The sequence below is a fragment of the Zootoca vivipara genome, chromosome 1, assembly GCF_965207765.1.
Source record: "Zootoca vivipara chromosome 1, rZooViv2.hap1.1, whole genome shotgun sequence".
NCBI lineage: Eukaryota > Metazoa > Chordata > Lepidosauria > Squamata > Lacertidae > Zootoca > Zootoca vivipara.
The window spans coordinates 64,194,814-64,211,980 of record NC_142582.1 but is presented as its reverse complement, the minus strand read 5'-3'; the positions used below and the strand labels follow the sequence as shown (position 1 = coordinate 64,211,980).

The window sequence follows — 17,167 nt, the reverse complement described above, 5'->3', positions numbered from 1 at the left end:
TAGTATTGCAGCAAAGGGTTCTCAGATTCCACAGAAGACTCCTATCAAGGAACTTTAGAGAAAGTGTTGTTATAAACTACTTTTCACCTCTGTGTTCAGGGCCATGCTACTTCCACTACATTTGCAGTGGAACATTACATTTGACGTTAAACTGGTGTTATTGTTTTGTTACACTTTGTACGTGGGTTTTAATTACGAAGCATCATCTTGCTTAGGATACAGAATGATGAACTAACTGCACTAGTATGAGAAAGGCTGTTGTAAAATGTGGTACTTTACAATATACGGCAAGTTAGCCTGCTGGAAAAGAAAGCAGCAGCCCAGGGCATCATAAAGTAAGTACACTTCTGGTTTTTCAGAACACATAATTAAAAATATTTCCAGTGGTGGCGGCAGATATTTTTCTACGCTATAAGGAACTGTGATCTTTAATAATAATATACTTTATATTATCAGACTAACTAACTAACTAACTAACTAAAGAATGGGAATATAAAATCTCAGAAAAATCTGATAACAAAAAAGAATGTAGATCTTCTTACCAATATAAATAGTGTGCTATTCGAATATTTCCTAATGCTCGGGCCAAAAGGAATCTGACTAGAGCGTTGTCCAGATAGGTTTCATATTTTAGTGCCTATATATATAAGAAAGATCAAGTTTTAACCAACAGAGTTATTAAAGCAGCTGTCTATTTGAGGGGCTACAGTGAACTAGTATAAAATATAGTTGTAATACTCAATGAACACAGCTTTAGGTGGCTTACTACAATGAGACACATGTAGTTTTACAGATATTTTAAGGGGACAACTATTCCCAGAACCATATTCCTGGGTATGTAAAGCTATTCAGCACGATGTAAGTTACTATTCATTCAGAATATATGTACTTATTTAGAATATCTGCCCTTTTGTTTGACATCTCCCATAACAATGAAAAATAGAACTACTTACAAAACACGAATTTTAAGTATAAATCAAAATTTATACTGACTTATAAAGCAAACAGGCAATCAACAACTAGCATACACAATAAAATCTGTGATCAGCAACAATTAACCACTTTTAATTATATGATGATAGGCCTAAGCAAATTAAAAAGTTTTCATCTAGCACCAGGAAAGCTTCCCTGGACATTTCACATGTGGGGTGTCACAGATGGAAAAGGCTTCTCTTCAGTCACTGCCTGCCTAATTTCAGAAGCTGTGGGGAGGAGACACTGAAAATGGTCTCAAATGATCTTAGCATTTGGGCAGGCTCACTATCATAATTTTAGATATGAACCAAAAAACTGAGTTCCATTGCAGCCTTGGAAATATTTCTCCAGTATTGTATGCATTAATCCTTCGGTATTCCCTTCTCTCTGGCCCTTGCCAAAAAGGAAGGAGGGTGCCTATATTAAAGGGGTAGCAAAAGCAACCAGGAATGCATGGATATGGTTAGGAAAAAAGGAGAGAGGTTCAGTTTGCCTTTTAAGAGCAACTACCAATCACAACAGGTAAATTACAAACCCATAGTTTGAATTTATTGGACTAAATATCATTGTATCTAAATCCTACACTTTCAAAATGTCAGAATGATCCATAGTTTTTGCGTGCAACTGTTAAATCCTAAGTTCCCCGCCCCCTCGCTTTCAAGATATTTAAATGTGTCATTCATCTCACCTGCACAAACTGGGGAAGAAAGTCAGCAAGTTCATCATCACTAATTGCCTCAATCCACTGCACAGCTCTTGTTCTTACTTCCTGATCTGCAAAGCTACAAAGCATAACATCTGTAACAAACAGTGTTTCGTTTAACTTTGAAAAGAGCATACTTCCCTGGTGGTTTTGGGAATAAATAATTACTTTTATTAATGAATAATCTAAATCAGTTCTCGGTCTATATAAAATGTGCTATAATATGCAGGGGAACAAAGAAAATTGTCTTGAAAATTTGCAGCCTCGTCTCCATACGGGGACTGTTGAAATGTTTCTTAGAATGCACTGTCATTCTGTGACTCTCTAAATCAGTACATACAGTATAACACAACAGGAAAGACACTTGATTGTACCATAAGGGATGTTCCTAATTGTAAGCACTGGTGTATCCGCCTGCAAAACTATATAACATTCTTCCAATGTCAACATTAACACTGTAATGTTCTGGTGAAGTGGCTACCACATTCCATCCCACTTACGTACTGGCACAGCACCACTGTAATCAGGCTACAAGCCTACTAAAATAAAAATAGCAATTTAGAACCCTACGCCTTGCAAGATGCACATTTAATCATCTGCAACCTCCAAGGACACATTTGTATGGCTGCTGAAACTTCCATTAAGCAGCAAACAGTAAGTTAATGAATTATGAATGTGGCTTGCACTTCTCACTTGAAGAAGAGAATAGCACAACATAGTTCAGAACTTGTTACTTACTTGGAGTCCAGCAATTCTAATGCAGTCAGAGGAGGTAAGGGAGGCCACTGCTGAAGCAGCAAATATATTTCAGGCAGGTTTGTCATATCCCAGTTTGGTGCACTGGCCAATATCTTTGGAAGGCTGCTTGCATCTGTTTGGCAATAATGTCTCTTCTCCCACAAAAATGCTTTATCCTTTCTAGACAATCTACAGAAAGAAAGAAAGAAAGAAAGAAAGAAAGAAAGAAAGAAAGAAAGAAAGAAAGAAAGAAAGAAAGAAAGAAAGGAAGGAAGGAAGGAAGGAAGGAAGGAAGGAAGGAAGGAAGGAAGGAAGGAAGGAAGGAAGGAAGGAAGGAAGGAAGGAAGTTTTTATTAGTTCCTATGATCATTATTAGGATGTGCCTCACGGGTTTAATTTGACAATCACCTGATGTCACAAGTGAAGTCAGGGGATGTGGTGTGCTTTGAAGTCCCAAACTCAAAGGAGAAAAGTCTTGAAATGAATTGGGGGGACGGACGGACAGGATATCCAGACCAAGCAGGAAACACACACATACCCCAAACAGGATTGCCATCCTTTGCACCCTACTCTGTGAAGCATTTCAAAGGCTCCCAACAGAACTTTGAAAACTGCTTACGTGGGCTTTGCCCAAGCCCTGGCCTTGCCATCAGGGGTAGGGTGGGTTTCAATCCTGGGCTGAGTTTTTAAGGTTTTTATGTAGTCCAGCAAGGCCAAAACTGTCAATTTTTTGAAATTTCAAACCCTCAGAACTCAAAAACAGGATGAGATAAAAAAACTGAGATCAGGTACCTTCTCTTATACTACTTTTAGGAAACTGAAACCAATATGAAATGGTAAGGTAAAAGTCCGTGGATCATTTTGACATGGAATGACCCTTCTATTATTCTGCGGTACTAAGAGTCAACAGGTTCTGCAGACCCAAAAAGGTTAAAAGGAGCAGCTTTGAGGTCCAGGATAATCAACAGGGAAATATTTAACATGTTGACCTCTGGGCAGAGATTATTGAAAGACCGAAAAGACATATGAATCTGCAACACCTGGAAATATACAGGGAAAGGGAATGATTCTGATGTGTCTAAATAATATGTCTCTAAAACACATATTGAAATAAAAAGGTAAATCATCCCTCACTTCAAATGGGCAAGAAGCACCTTTCCTTCAGGGAAGCACTTACAACTATTTCCCAGCTTTTTGCTACTTATTTCATGCAAACAGGACGATAAAAAGACAAGATTTCTCCAGATCACCAAAAATCCAGTCAAAATAAAAAACAAAAATAAATGCAGGAATGATTGCTGTATATGGCAATATACAGATGGGCAGCACGGTTTATGGTATTCTGATGCATATTTCCTGTAAGAATGTCAGGTTTCAAGTTTTCTCACACACAAAAGAAGAAAGTTAGATTCAAAAGTGTGGAAATATAATTTTGTCAGGACTTGTAAACTAGAAGATAAAGAACCTCAACACCTAATAAAGTGCAAACTTTTGAACATGTATATTAAATAAAAAGGTGACTGTAGGCCAGGCATCCCCAAACCTCGGCCCTCCAGATGTTTTGGACTACAATTCCCATATTCCCCAACCACTGGTCCTGCTAGCTAGGGATTGTGGGAGTTGTAGGCCAAAACATCTGGAGGGCCGCAGTTTGGGGATGCCTGCTGCAGGCTAATTATGTAGAAAGGCAAACCACTATTCTTAACATTAAGGATACCCAAAGTGAAGTCCTCCAGATATTTTGGATTAAAACTCCCATAATCTCTGAACATTGGCCATCCTAACTGAAGCTGATGATACATGAAGTCCAGAACATTTTGAGGGCACCATGTTGACTAACCACGCTTAATGCAATACAACATACCCAAGTGTACCCTCCTTGGAAAGAATGGAAAGAAGACGCTCTCTTGAATCTTTTTCCAATGTTTCTATAGAATGACATGTGGTACTGTTTGCAGCTTGAGGAATTTTGTATACAATATCAAATGATAAGGAAGGGAAATCAATCTGAAAAATTAAGAAAGTAAAATTATTATTGAAGCAAATTATGAAATGGCAACTCAGAGAACTTCTTCTACGTCCCAATTATGACCTCATTTCCAGCACCCACTTTTCCCCCTCTTTCCCCTCACAATAAAATAACAAAACATCAATGACCAAAGCCACAGACCATAAATATCAAAAAGAACATTTAGTGTGAAGTGTTCTCACAAATAATACATATGATAAAGTTTCCATGTGACGTTTGTCATTGCAAAATGTGACTTACAATATATAAACAAATATATACATTAAAACTGGCATAAACGGGGGGGGGGGGGGTTTCAAAGACGAACTTAAAGACTGGATTAAAATGTCCCACCCACTCAAGGACACCACAGCAGGGTCTGGATCCATTGATATGGGAAGAGGCAATCCTTGAGGTATTGTAGTCCTGAGCTGCATAAGGCTCTGTAAGCCAAAACCAGCACTTTGAATTAGACCTGGAAACTAATTGGCAGCCAGTGCAGTCAGGCCAGGATTGGTGTTATGTGCCCAGACAATTAAAAATAGCTTTACTGTGATGTGCAAAGCGGACCTTAGAGTAGAATGCAAAACCGACCAAATGAAGCTACAAGTGGAGAAGCCCATTTTAAAATGTTCCCTAGAAGTTATTACAAGTAACTAAAGTATGAGGAAGAGAGGTTCTAACTTTCTGTTAATCATGGGTTTTTTTGGTTTTTGGTTTTTTTTTTACATAGGGACACATTAAAAAGTATTATGGCTGCCAGCAGTTTGAAGTACTACAGTCTGCCTCTACTACACCATCTCATTACATTGTATGTGTAGGCCAGACATCATGCATCACACTTTTGGATACAAAGGTCCATACAAGGATCTATGTATATTTTTGCAGTTAGAGCATACTGAGAAAGTGATCCTTGCAATCATTTCCCAGCATGCTTACCAGGATGAAAAAATGGTCTGTTAAGCTGCATTAAAGACTCGCCTTTGCACAAAAAATAAAGGGCTGTGCATATAAGAATTTGTAATGTGCAAACCCCTCAGAAAGAGTTAAGTCTAAACCCTCACAGGCAAACTATGTCACAGAAGTTTTCATATTTCTTCATCACTCTGCAGTTATTTTACTCTTTTGTATGTGCATGGACTGCACAGCCATATACAAAAAGGCTAAAGCAGAAAAAGGGCAGATATATCTTCTCACGGTTTTGCAAAAAGAGTCCAAGTAATGACGAGATACAGCACTCAAATTTTCATTGTGGATTAAAGATGTGATTGTGAAAGGGATCATTTATTACTACTCAAATAATTCTGCATAGGGTATAAAAGCTTTTAAAAGCTATTAAGATGAAACTAGCATTACCTGCAATACTATTCTTTCCATTAAATTTCCTTTTTTCTGGACCGTTCCAGGGACAAGGTTTGTGGGAGGTGTCCAAAGGTGTAAAAGTTTTGTTCCACAAGTCAACATTCTACAGACACAAAACCAAGAAGAATTTAGTTCTCTGTGCAGAGAAAGAACTATCAGTTACAAAATGATAGCAGTTGGAATGTGAGGACAGAATTTGCTTGTTAAATCAAATAAAGAGCCAACTTAAGCAGTTATTACTAGGAAGAATAAACAAGTTTTGTTCATAGAATCATCTAAGACCTGATTCATATACGTCAGCATCAGCAGGCTTATAAAGATAATTTTCCATATGCTTATAAAGATGATTTTCAGAAATCCTGAGCATTATGGACCTCTGGATTGAAATCTTTAGTAACCTATTAGATCAAAATTCATGACCTCTGCAAGCAAAACAGGAGGCATGAAAAGTCTAAGAAAGATGGAAGCACCAAAAAGGAGACTTATCCTCCCTCTTATGGCACTGCCTTCTTTTTATCCATCTCTATGAGAATGTTACCTAATGAATTGTCATCTCCCACAAGCTCCCTGCCATCAAAATAATCTGTTGCTAAGATCAGTCTAGGTGGGATCAGTTTACTCACACAATGCGTCTTGCTACTATTTATGGTGCCATAGCACGAGACACAAATGGGACATGTCCACAGATGCATCTGCCACAAACACAGCAAACTTAAAGAAACTGAGAAATGTTTTATAAAGGCAATCTACATCTTGAGTGGAATTGTTTAGGATGTCAGATCCAGCCCAATCGCCTTCTTGGGCTCTTGTGTGAGTTTAGCAAGCATTTTTATGGATGATTCTTAATTTTTCTGCTATTTCAGTGTTTACTCCATTCTTTTGGGATCGCTACAGGATTGTATTTTAATATTTTGTTGGAAGCCGCCCAGAGTGGCTGGAGAAACCCAGTCAGATGGGCGGGGTATAAATAATAAATTATTATAATTTTTATTCTAAATCTGGCCAATGGACGGCCCGGGAATAAGTGTGTTTTTACATGAGTAGAACGTGTCCTTTTATTTAAAATGCATCTCTGGGTTATTTGTAAGGCATAGGAATTCGTTCATTTCCCACCCCCCAAAATATAGTCTGCCCCCCCACAAGGTCTGAGGGACAGTGGACCGGCCCCCTGCTGAAAAAGTTTGTTGACCTGTTCAAGAATAAAACTGAATTAATTCAGGAGGGATAATTAAAGGAAGGAATTGAAGGTTGAACCCAGGTAAGAAAAATACTATTAATAAGTAAGGAAGCCCCCAACTTGGGGTTAATAGTCAGTCAAGTGTACAATTTATCACAGAATTTATCAAGGAAAGAATTAATTGGAAGGGAGAGAAGAATCAACTGTATAATTAATGGAAAAACAAAGAAAGGCAGACACGGAGGGGGAAATGGCTCAGAATGAAAGACACAAATGCTGAGGAATAGGCCTTGGGGGTGGGGTGGGGGGGACAACAACAGAGAATCACTCACTGCACTCAGAATATCACAGATCACACACACAATGAGCCAGAAAAGACTGGGCCAGAAGAGCACCAGCAAAATCAGGTCTGCTTCAGGCAAGGCTAGAAAAACAAACTGCCACTCCAAGACAGGGGTGATCTACAGGTTATTTTGAAGTTGTAAGTTTTTTCCTGCCTTCTAGCAAGTGGAGGATGACAACCCACTTGATTGTGTCCTAGTGCCCACGTGAACAAAGGCTCTACCTGCAGTATTCCTTAAGTTCACTCTGGGATTGCTAACACGTAGTACCAACAACATCTGGAGGGCCCCAACACCTATTAACCTTAGCCACTATGGCCAACGGTCAAGGATGATGGGAACTGCTTTACTGGACAATGTACTGGGAACCTGGATAATTTTGTACAAGTAGTGGAATTTCTAGGGTGATAAAACCTTAATAGCTGAAATCTTATGAAATATGGAAAATTTAGGAAGTCCATATGCAGGACTGCAGTCAATACCACTCAATATTCAAAAGTATCACAATCCTTAACATGGAGCCAGCCTATGACTCCACCCCTCAAAACAATTAACACATTTAAAATATATTATTCAAAATAGGAGGTGGCAGTTATCTAGAGTCCATCCCACCTATATAATGCATTTCTCTTTCTGTTTTCTTTGGTTCAACTCTATTTTCTTTGGATTAAAATTGGTAACCTCCCTCTAGCAAAACTATACTATTTGCCACAGAAGACATTTTGGATACTCACCGCCTAAAATCAAAAAGAGGTAAGGAAACTTGACCCAACATCTCAGGGCCTTTTCTCTGTTTATTGGAATCAGGTGAACCACCACCAGTTTGATTTAATATTCCAAAGAGAGTAAGGCATAAAATGGATTCTAATGGCAACTGAGAGATCTGTATAGGAAAAATTATTCTGTAAAATAAGGAAATAGGATCGTTAGGAATTACTGACTACTATGCCTTAAAAATATATGTTGAACATCAATATGTAGTTCCCCCATTGTTAAAAGAGTGCTTTATTCTCCATTGGCAACTAAACATAGAAAATTGCACTACTGCAATCTCACTAACCCTCACCATACTTCAACAGAAACCCTTCTTACATGGACAAAATATTTCATGCAATATTTATAAACATTAGTGACAAAGAAACTGAGTCATTAGAAGCATGATGAGAAATGGAACAGGAATAATCAACTGACTTTTGTAAAGCCATACTTTTAATACAGTATGGTGAGGGCTGTTTCCTACATCCATCACTTTTGTGTAAGAAATTGTTTGCCATCTGGGAAAATGCACATGCCTACTTGGTTGTATGCACATGTCTCATATGTCATCAGCTTCACATAGGATTCCTCATAGTTTCCCACATGAGGAAATTCCCAATTCTATATAGGAATTTTCATTGTGTGGGAAGCAGCTTGATCCTCAAGGCAATACTGGGGACGAGAACTGGGCCTGCAAGCTTGCTTCCTTGTTTTCTTCACCAGCTGAATACATTAATAACTGAACAGTAGAACACCAATTTTATTTTTAGTTATTTCTATCTTGAAAAGTCCAGAGGTTCTATGCAAATTATGCTGAAGGACCTGGTAAAATATCCAGAATTTCATGCATTGACAGAGCATAGAAAATGAAAGACATAGTTAACTATGTGGTCTGATGGAATCAGTAGCATTAATTAACAATCTTAGGGGATGTGATAGTTACTACTCAGTGAAACCATAATATTTTTAATGAGTCAGATAAATAAAAAATCACCACTTACAATTCATCCCATTTAATCAAATAGAAGAAATTCTTATAAGTGCCAACCTTCTTGGACTGCACAGGTTTGAAAAGATCTCTTCCATTGTGGGTCAGAGAACAAACCAAATAGTATTTTTCATAACTGTAAAAGGGAGACAAACATTATGATGAATCAAAACATTGTGATGCATGCACACTGAGGTAAAAGGTGCGTTTTGGTTTAGTTACTCACACGGAGACCCAGCTACTAAGAATTCCGTGAGCTGCAAATATTGTGAACTGGAGGTGCTCTGTGGCAGTCCATGCTTCTTTAGTGCTTTTCTGAATCTTTGGAGTGTTTAAGGGACTGCTGCACGAGTTCAAGTGGAGTTGAAGAAGAGCATATACTGCTGAGGTCAGCTGATCTATGCTCGTCTGCAGAGGGTTTTCAAGTTGCACGGCACCTAAAATAAAAATTTTTGCTTTAGGAAGGTAACCATTAAAACAAACATTAAAGACAAAATTAGATTCAAGTTTCGTACTTACCAACTGCATTCTTGCTAGTCTCATCAGAAGATGTTAAAGACACCTGTGCAATAACATATGGAAAACACAATCCTCACAAATGTGAAAACCCTTGGTTACGTTATAGTATAAATGAAAGTTATTCAGGTATCCAACCGATTTTTAAAACTATCCTATGAAAACTTCATAATATTTCTTTCTTTCTTTACTTCTTTTAGAGGCAATCACCTACTGTAAATGCCAGTTCTCTCTGCCCTCTCACTCTCCGCTGAAAAAGTACAGAAGTGGAACGTCCTCACTATCACTGCCCCAAGCCCCTTCAAAGGCTGTAATTGCAGAAGGAAAAAATCACCATGCTCCAAAATAAATAGTTCTCCTTCTCACCCCTCAAAAGAATAAGAAGAAACATTTTCCATTTACCTCACACCATGCTTCTTGGTTAGTGAAACAAAAACCTGTCTTTCCCACATTTGCCCTTTCAACTTGTCTGCAGGTAAAGGAGGAGATGGGACTAAATGTTTCTATATCTCACAAAGCACATACATAGCACAAAACATGGCAAAGCAATTACCTCAGGACTCGCACTCCTTGGAAGGTTAACTGCTCTTCTTAGCTTCTTTACAGATGCTGTAATTGCAGGAGTCTCTACCCCATCCAATGTATAGCAAATTTTTCGAACAGCTTTAATGATATGATCTACAGCTTTAGTCTGGTTCTGATGAGAAAAGCACATGACAGAGTCCTGAATTAGGAGTCTAATTGTGTGGTTACGAACACAAGACTCACAGTCGCCAAGCTATCCCTGTCCAGCAAAGGGTATATAGCCCCTTATAAAGATCTATATGGATTCTCATTTGTACTCTGAAAAATACACATGAGCACCGTTATTTGTTTTTAATGTGGAGGAATGTGGACATGGGGAAGTATGGACCAGGGGCGGGGAGACTTCACAGATTTGGAGAAAAATGCAATAGTCCAGTTCTACGACTATTACTACCTCCTAAAATGTGAAACTGCTAGGCAGCTGTCATATAAAAACGCAAGTCTTAGTGCAAGCCTCAGGAAGCAATAGCATATTCCATGTTTCAACTGCAAAAGCACAAGGGGCCTGGATTTTGGAAGTGAGACTTTGGGGGACCGGTTATTTGCACAGTGTTTGGGTAGCTACAACTAGCACATTCCCTCTCCCGAATACAAGCAGCTACTGGCATATTATCAGCAGTTACCATATTAATCAGCTTGTGTATTTAAAACATTGCCATAGAAGTTTAGTGCAGCAAGAGATAAAGCTTACCTCATTCTTAAGTAGTTTATCGACTTGATTATGATAAGCTTCCAACAGCTCTTCAAGAGAGTGACTGAAACAAACAATGATTATATTACTATATGCATTTGTAAAAGCAATATACTGACAACTTGGAGGCAATTCATTTCATTACAAAGGATGTTATGACAGTGCTTACCTTTGAATGCTCTCTCTGAAAAGCTTTTCTACATGATAAAGATGTTTCGTCAAATCTACAGGTGTACTGTCATCATCTTCCTAATGAGAGATATACAAGTTATTTGAAGGCTATTACCACATGTTTCTTCTAAAGGAACTCTAAAAATTAATATACACATGGACGGCAATTTGTCTGGAGTTTAGAAAATGAGAATTTTGGCTTCTCCCCACTCTTCCTTTAAAGAATAAAGTGCACACAAATATCTACCTCCAAATACTCTAGTTAAGGGTTTGTCACAAAGTCTACGAACTTGTACCAATATTTTTCACTCTCCAAATTCTATTAACTATTCACCATTAATCAGTGAACCAAATAGGAATTTTGATAGTCAACTCACTTTTTTTTACTGTAAAATCCATTTCAGGTTAACTAATGTTTTAGGCGGTAACCCAAAACTTACCTAGGAATTGAACTCAGTGGGGCTTGCTTTGGGGCAGATATGAAAAGGATTGCACTATTAGCCCCTAAGCTCTCCAATGAGCCTATTTAACCTCTAAAAATACTTTTAAAAGCCCCAGGCCATGTTCTAAAGGGCTCCATAATATGTACAAAATGTTTATATGTGCACAGGAATTTCCTGCATTTTTTGCTTTCAGCCCTATTCATTGTGATGACTGCTGTTCTAAGGTTTTTTTAAAAAACAATGTACAAACAGAATAAAACAGCAAAGAAGGAAAGAAAAAGTTGGTTGTTTAACACAATCAATAAAGATCTCAGCGAATCCAAAAAAGCATATGGATTTAAGTTAATTTGTGCCTTATCACACATGATAAAGAGTCCATTTTTCAACAAAACAATCATAGTTGTGCCTACCCTTTTTGAACTGAATTGTATTGGTCAATTAAACCATGCAAGCTATATCTCAAACTGATCAGCTAGTCCTCCAAACTTCGTGGCCAGATTTTGTTCCAGTTATAAAAACAGTTATATGGTCTGCACTTAAGGTCTTCAATGCCAAAATTCTAGCTCAATTGCTTTATGGTACCGTATTCCAGTCTGGCTGCTAGGGTCTACCCAGCTGGTTGAACGAGTGCAGGCAGCTTTCCTTTTTAAGATTTTTGCTGTCCCACGATGTGCACCCTACGCAGCCTTGTGTTTAGAGGGAGGTTAACACAAGGTAGAGACTGTAGTCTGGGTGAGATTTCTTCTATGCTGGCTAAACATCTGCCTTACAACAGATGAAAGATCCTCTCCTCAGCGAAGTTTTGTTAGACCCCTTTCCTTCCCCAGGGCTACAACAGATTAACATAAAGGTACAGCAACTTGGACTGTCAGTGGAACTTTTGCGATCGATGTCCCTGCCATCTGCCAAGGCTATAATAAAAAATAGGTTGTGGGATATTGAACACCACAAACTAACAGTAGCAGCAGAGAAAACATGTTCCCCTCTTCACTTTCACTTTCTTGGGCACATGAAATTAACCACAATTATCTTGAGTTCTTGCTTAATCCCCAGGAAAGAAGGGCATTTTCGCTGGCCAGGTTCAACTCAAATCCATCAAACCTCCTTTGGGGAAGGTTCTCGGGCATGGTGGAAGGAGAAAGAATTTGCCCATGTGAAGACCACCTGGTGGAAACCCTTACACATATAGTTCTTAAATGTAATCTATGTGCTGATCTCTGCCAGCAATTCCTAGACCAACCCTGCATCCCGAAATAGAAACCAGAGTTGGAGGGTCATACATTTTCTATTACTGGGGAATAATCAGGAGCTCACCAGGTTACCCGCTAAATATCTCTATTTGATTTTATGTTGTCGAAACACATTGCAGACGTCTGATCTCCCTGGAGACCTAGAGATGTGACAATCAACTGTTTTGCCTCTTTTCTTTTGGCTAATGTTTTGTGCCACTGGGGAGGTGGTAATTCTGTATTGATTTGTTATGGATGTTTCTATGGGATGCCAATAAAAGGTTTGATGATGATACAATGAAAACAAGTTATATTTTTCCTCAGTTCCAAGCTACAAGAAGAGAGCAAGCAATGTGCACAACCTCAATAATTCACATGAAATCAATAAAGTCAGGTTGTTTTGAGAATGTGTGTTCACTTTGTACTTACTGTTCGTGCCAGATCTCTGCATATAACATTACGGGTCAAGAGCTGCAGTTTAATATCCGTGTCCCACTTTCGGCAGTTCTGAATGTATTCATGGCTTCCTACACCGTGCTTACTATAAAAGAAATGCATGTGGTTGCCTACCATTTCAAATTTGCAAAATGTTTTCTAAAAGATTTTCCTTTGCAGTCAACATGTGCTGCCTTCCTCTTCTCCCTCTTACTACTGCCCTTGCTTCTTCTCTTTTTCTTTGTTAACTATGGCTTAGCATTATGTTCATACAGAGGTTAATACTACCCATGGTTGTGTGATGAGTCTGGGAGATACAGCAGGCTTCAAAACCACCAGGCTTCAAAAAATCTGTTTGAGAGGTGGAGGACCCGCTCTCCCAAACAGATTTTAGGTGCAGAGTAGAAGAGGGATCAGCAAAAAAATCTCTTCTCGGCTATACATACAAGTGGTTTTTTTAGTCGTTGTTTTTTGCAGTGTCCACATGACATTATTCTCAAAATGAGAGCCTGCATTTTATCCAGATTTACTCTTTTTGCAGAAAATCCAGTAAGTTGAAAAACATTTGCATTATTTGCAGTATTAAGTCTCTTTCTGAAAGCACCCTAAGCCAACTTAAATATTGAGAGGGAAAGTATCTGCTTACTTCTGCAAAACTTCTTCTTGTCCACAAACCTTCAAGATATAACTGCCAATGTCTACATCATTCAAGTCATCGTGCACCCAGCAAAGTGCTTGCATTATTATAAGCTCAACTGGAGAACTTGCTATTTTAAGACAAAAACAAAGAAACAAAAAAAGAAGACAATAGAAAGCAGTTAAGAAAGTACTATTTTATTCTGCACTAACTATTGAGGTTTTTCCAATTTAAATGAGTTAATAGACATTTATATGAAACATAATTTGTATTTCCAGCAGATTTAAGTGCAGAAGTTATTTAAAGACATAAAATCAAGTGCAAGGTAACTTATTAGGGGAGTGGTCACTATCAGAGTGACCTGGTAACCATACCAGAATACGCAGTGAGTTCCATGAGGGTTCTCAATAAAAAGATCAATGACATGTCTGCAAGCTTTCAACTACAAGGAAAATGATTTTTTCACTATACTTTAATTTAAACTGCTTGATTTAAGAGAGTGGTGCTCATCTTCTAAACAATAAAATGTTACTTTAGAACCCAAGATAGCCAACTTTATCACACGGGAGATGGCTTATTCCCAGTGGACTTATTTAAAAGGCTGACATGACATGCAAATTTGACCAGGCTGCCCAATTACGTAATAGACTTGAAACACTTAAACTAGTTCTAGTAAAAAACAAAACAAAACCCCAAACCCAGCCCATTTAACAGTTCCCTAATACTTACACCAGACACATTCGGTAAGAGGAATCCTATCTATTGATATTTACAACCAACTGAAACATAAACTGTAGAATAATGGCTATTCTCATGTGTGCTAATAATTTAGGATGCAGATAATTCTTGGAATTTTCATCTTGATGTAATCTTTTAATCAATGGAAACATCATTTATAAAAAAATGAAAACACCCATACCATCACATGTAAATATCACTGGCTGTTGGAAACCTTCAATTTCTATTGAAATCTTGATGCTTGAGTTCTCTCCACTGATGTTTCTTTGCAACATTACTGGGCTCAACACAAAGCCTGAGTTTGTTTCATGATTGTCATGGGGAAACTTGGTCCTCAACCTGTAAGCAATATGTATGTAAGTTCCTTGCTCTGATGAAGATAAATTACACTTACATGGAGTTCACAATGTTACCAGTACTTATTTCTTAGTAAACAGAGTTAGAATCACACAGTTAATTCATCTGCCTAAAAACTGTTTTACTTGTTTCCCCTCCACCCTATGAGACCAGTTATCGGCCTTGTACTCATGGAACCTGATGTTCCATTATCCTACAAATCTCAAACCATCCAATCTATACAAATGATGTAATCACAGAATTCAACATTCAGGTTCCCCTCTTTCCCCCAATTCTCCATTACATAGTATTGTAATAGCTCAGGAATAGAGGAATGGTAAAACATCCTACAGCCAGATGAATATGCAGTAAAAATTCAGAAATCAATCTTAGTGTTTTGCTGCTTTAATAACTATTAAAAAATTGCATTTCTCCTCCAAACCAGTAAAAAAGCATGCATATAATATATGACACATTAAACAAAATACTCAAGTGTCAAGCCTATAAATGAAACTAGTGCTGTCATTTACTTCCTTAAAGATGTTTGCACCACACTACTGCTTACTTTGCAATGGCATCACAAAATGCTGCTTGTTCTTGATCTTGGCCATCATCATTTTTGAGAAATTTATTTCCTGTTGGCAGGTTACTGGTCCCATTGTCTGTCTGAAATTTAAGAATAAAGAAGTAAAGCAGTGATAGACATGACTCCTTTAAAGCCTTTCTTGAGACGTACCTTGGGCTCCCAAATTCAAACAAGTATGAGACGATGTGTGCAGAATTAAGTATACACATGATGGAATATTGGGCATGGACTAGCACTATAAAATACTGGCTGCATTGCCATTTTCGTTCCCAACCTTCGAGTCTGCTTTCTGATTTACTTAAGAACTCCTATAAATCCAGATGGCTCCAACTCACACAAAGCAAAATTAGATCAATTGGTACTGACTTGGAATTATTGTGTAATTCTTGTAAGCAATATAATTATTCCAACATCCAAATATGATTAAGGGATATTGAAAAACAAAACGTTTAATCAGCTGTAAATAAAATCTGCTACCCCAAGTTCTATGGTTTAAATGCAACCAATAAAAGGATCACTTATACCTCAAAGTTAATAATTCCAGCCCAACACAGGGCATTTATGTTAGCCCAACTGAACGTTTTCCCCTCAGCTTTTGTTAAGGGCAGATATTTAAACATCCCTAGAAATGATAGACATTGTGGATGTTATTTGAATGTGCTACACTGTAGAACATATTCTTTTCTACTGTCCACTGTACAACCAGCTACATATACGTGTGTTATCGCCTTTTTCTGGGTAGTTTAACATCATGGCACAATAAAAATATCAGATTCTACCTGTCTAATATTAACCCGGAGGTAACTGCAAGGGTGGCTGAGTTTCCGTCAATAGTATCTCTTAAAGTGGTGAATGGCACGGTTTAGCGGGAAGACACGCCAATGAAAAATTATGTTACTATATGTCTTAAATGGCTGCTTCTTTGTATATATTTTAAATTTTTGTGTATATTGATGTTTTAAGATGGTCTATATCTGTAATGCCTAAGAAAGGTTTGAAGACAGAAGAAAGCCAGTGAAAGTATAGCCCTACTCTCACCTGCAGTGGCTAAAGGTGGAACAGAGCTGGCAAAACCAAGAGTATTTGATTCCAAATACAGTATGTTTGTTTCATAGAAAGGGGTGCACCAAGGGAAGTAGTGCACGGCGGCAAGGGCCTCTAGTCTAGACTGTGGGTTGCTCACCTCTGACTTAGAGCAATGTTTCAAGTAGCTTCAAACACTGCAGTTCCAGGTTATTGCTATCACTTTGCGCTATAAATGCCTCAAGTCTCAAGATCATAGAAATGTATTTGCTTCTGCTGCTGTCTAAGCAAAAAAATGCATGTGTGTTAAATAGTGGCAGCTATAGATATTGGGCATGCTCCCCACTGGTTTTTGTTTTCGTGTGGACATTTTACATTGATTGCTTGTTTGCCCTAAACCCCTGAATAGTTAGAATGGGTAAAAGTGAGAGTACTGGTTAATTCCTTTAGTCGGACGTAAAACATTTTTAGTGTGGCTCATTGTCTGTTCAGGCTTCTAACACTTAAATGTATGGAATGTAGGGTTGTTAAGAATACTCTAATTCTTCAGCTTGGGAAAATTCTATTTTAGTCTTGTCTCTATCTTGAGATTTTGTTGTCATATATTGTTCTGGTAGATTATTATACTGTATCTTCTGTTGTATTAATATGCTTTTGACTGTGGAGCCTTCTACCAAAAACCATTATAGAAAAATAGAAGGTTTGGTTTTAATTATTCTCTAAACAGGG

The 17,167-nt window shown here is 37.9% G+C and overlaps 1 protein-coding gene across 2 annotated transcripts in view; it reads right to left on the bottom strand.

Moving 5' to 3' along the window:
- Positions 1–17,167, bottom strand: part of PIK3C2A (phosphatidylinositol-4-phosphate 3-kinase catalytic subunit type 2 alpha) — a 44,815-nt gene that overhangs the window by 13,526 nt on the left and 14,122 nt on the right. For both annotated transcript variants that reach the window (XM_088653349.1, XM_060275983.2), the window contains exons 3-18: positions 15,395–15,495; positions 14,675–14,832; positions 13,765–13,885; positions 13,113–13,224; positions 11,010–11,089; positions 10,841–10,904; positions 10,118–10,261; positions 9,568–9,610; positions 9,275–9,485; positions 9,062–9,184; positions 8,039–8,206; positions 5,781–5,889; positions 4,281–4,423; positions 2,417–2,605; positions 1,664–1,757; positions 543–637 (exon numbers count right to left, since the gene is read on the bottom strand). In XM_088653349.1, coding sequence (XP_088509475.1) covers positions 543–637; positions 1,664–1,757; positions 2,417–2,605; positions 4,281–4,423; positions 5,781–5,889; positions 8,039–8,206; positions 9,062–9,184; positions 9,275–9,485; positions 9,568–9,610; positions 10,118–10,261; positions 10,841–10,904; positions 11,010–11,089; positions 13,113–13,224; positions 13,765–13,885; positions 14,675–14,832; positions 15,395–15,495 — 1,955 coding nt within the window. The remainder of the gene's footprint in view (positions 1–542; positions 638–1,663; positions 1,758–2,416; positions 2,606–4,280; positions 4,424–5,780; positions 5,890–8,038; positions 8,207–9,061; positions 9,185–9,274; positions 9,486–9,567; positions 9,611–10,117; positions 10,262–10,840; positions 10,905–11,009; positions 11,090–13,112; positions 13,225–13,764; positions 13,886–14,674; positions 14,833–15,394; positions 15,496–17,167) is intronic.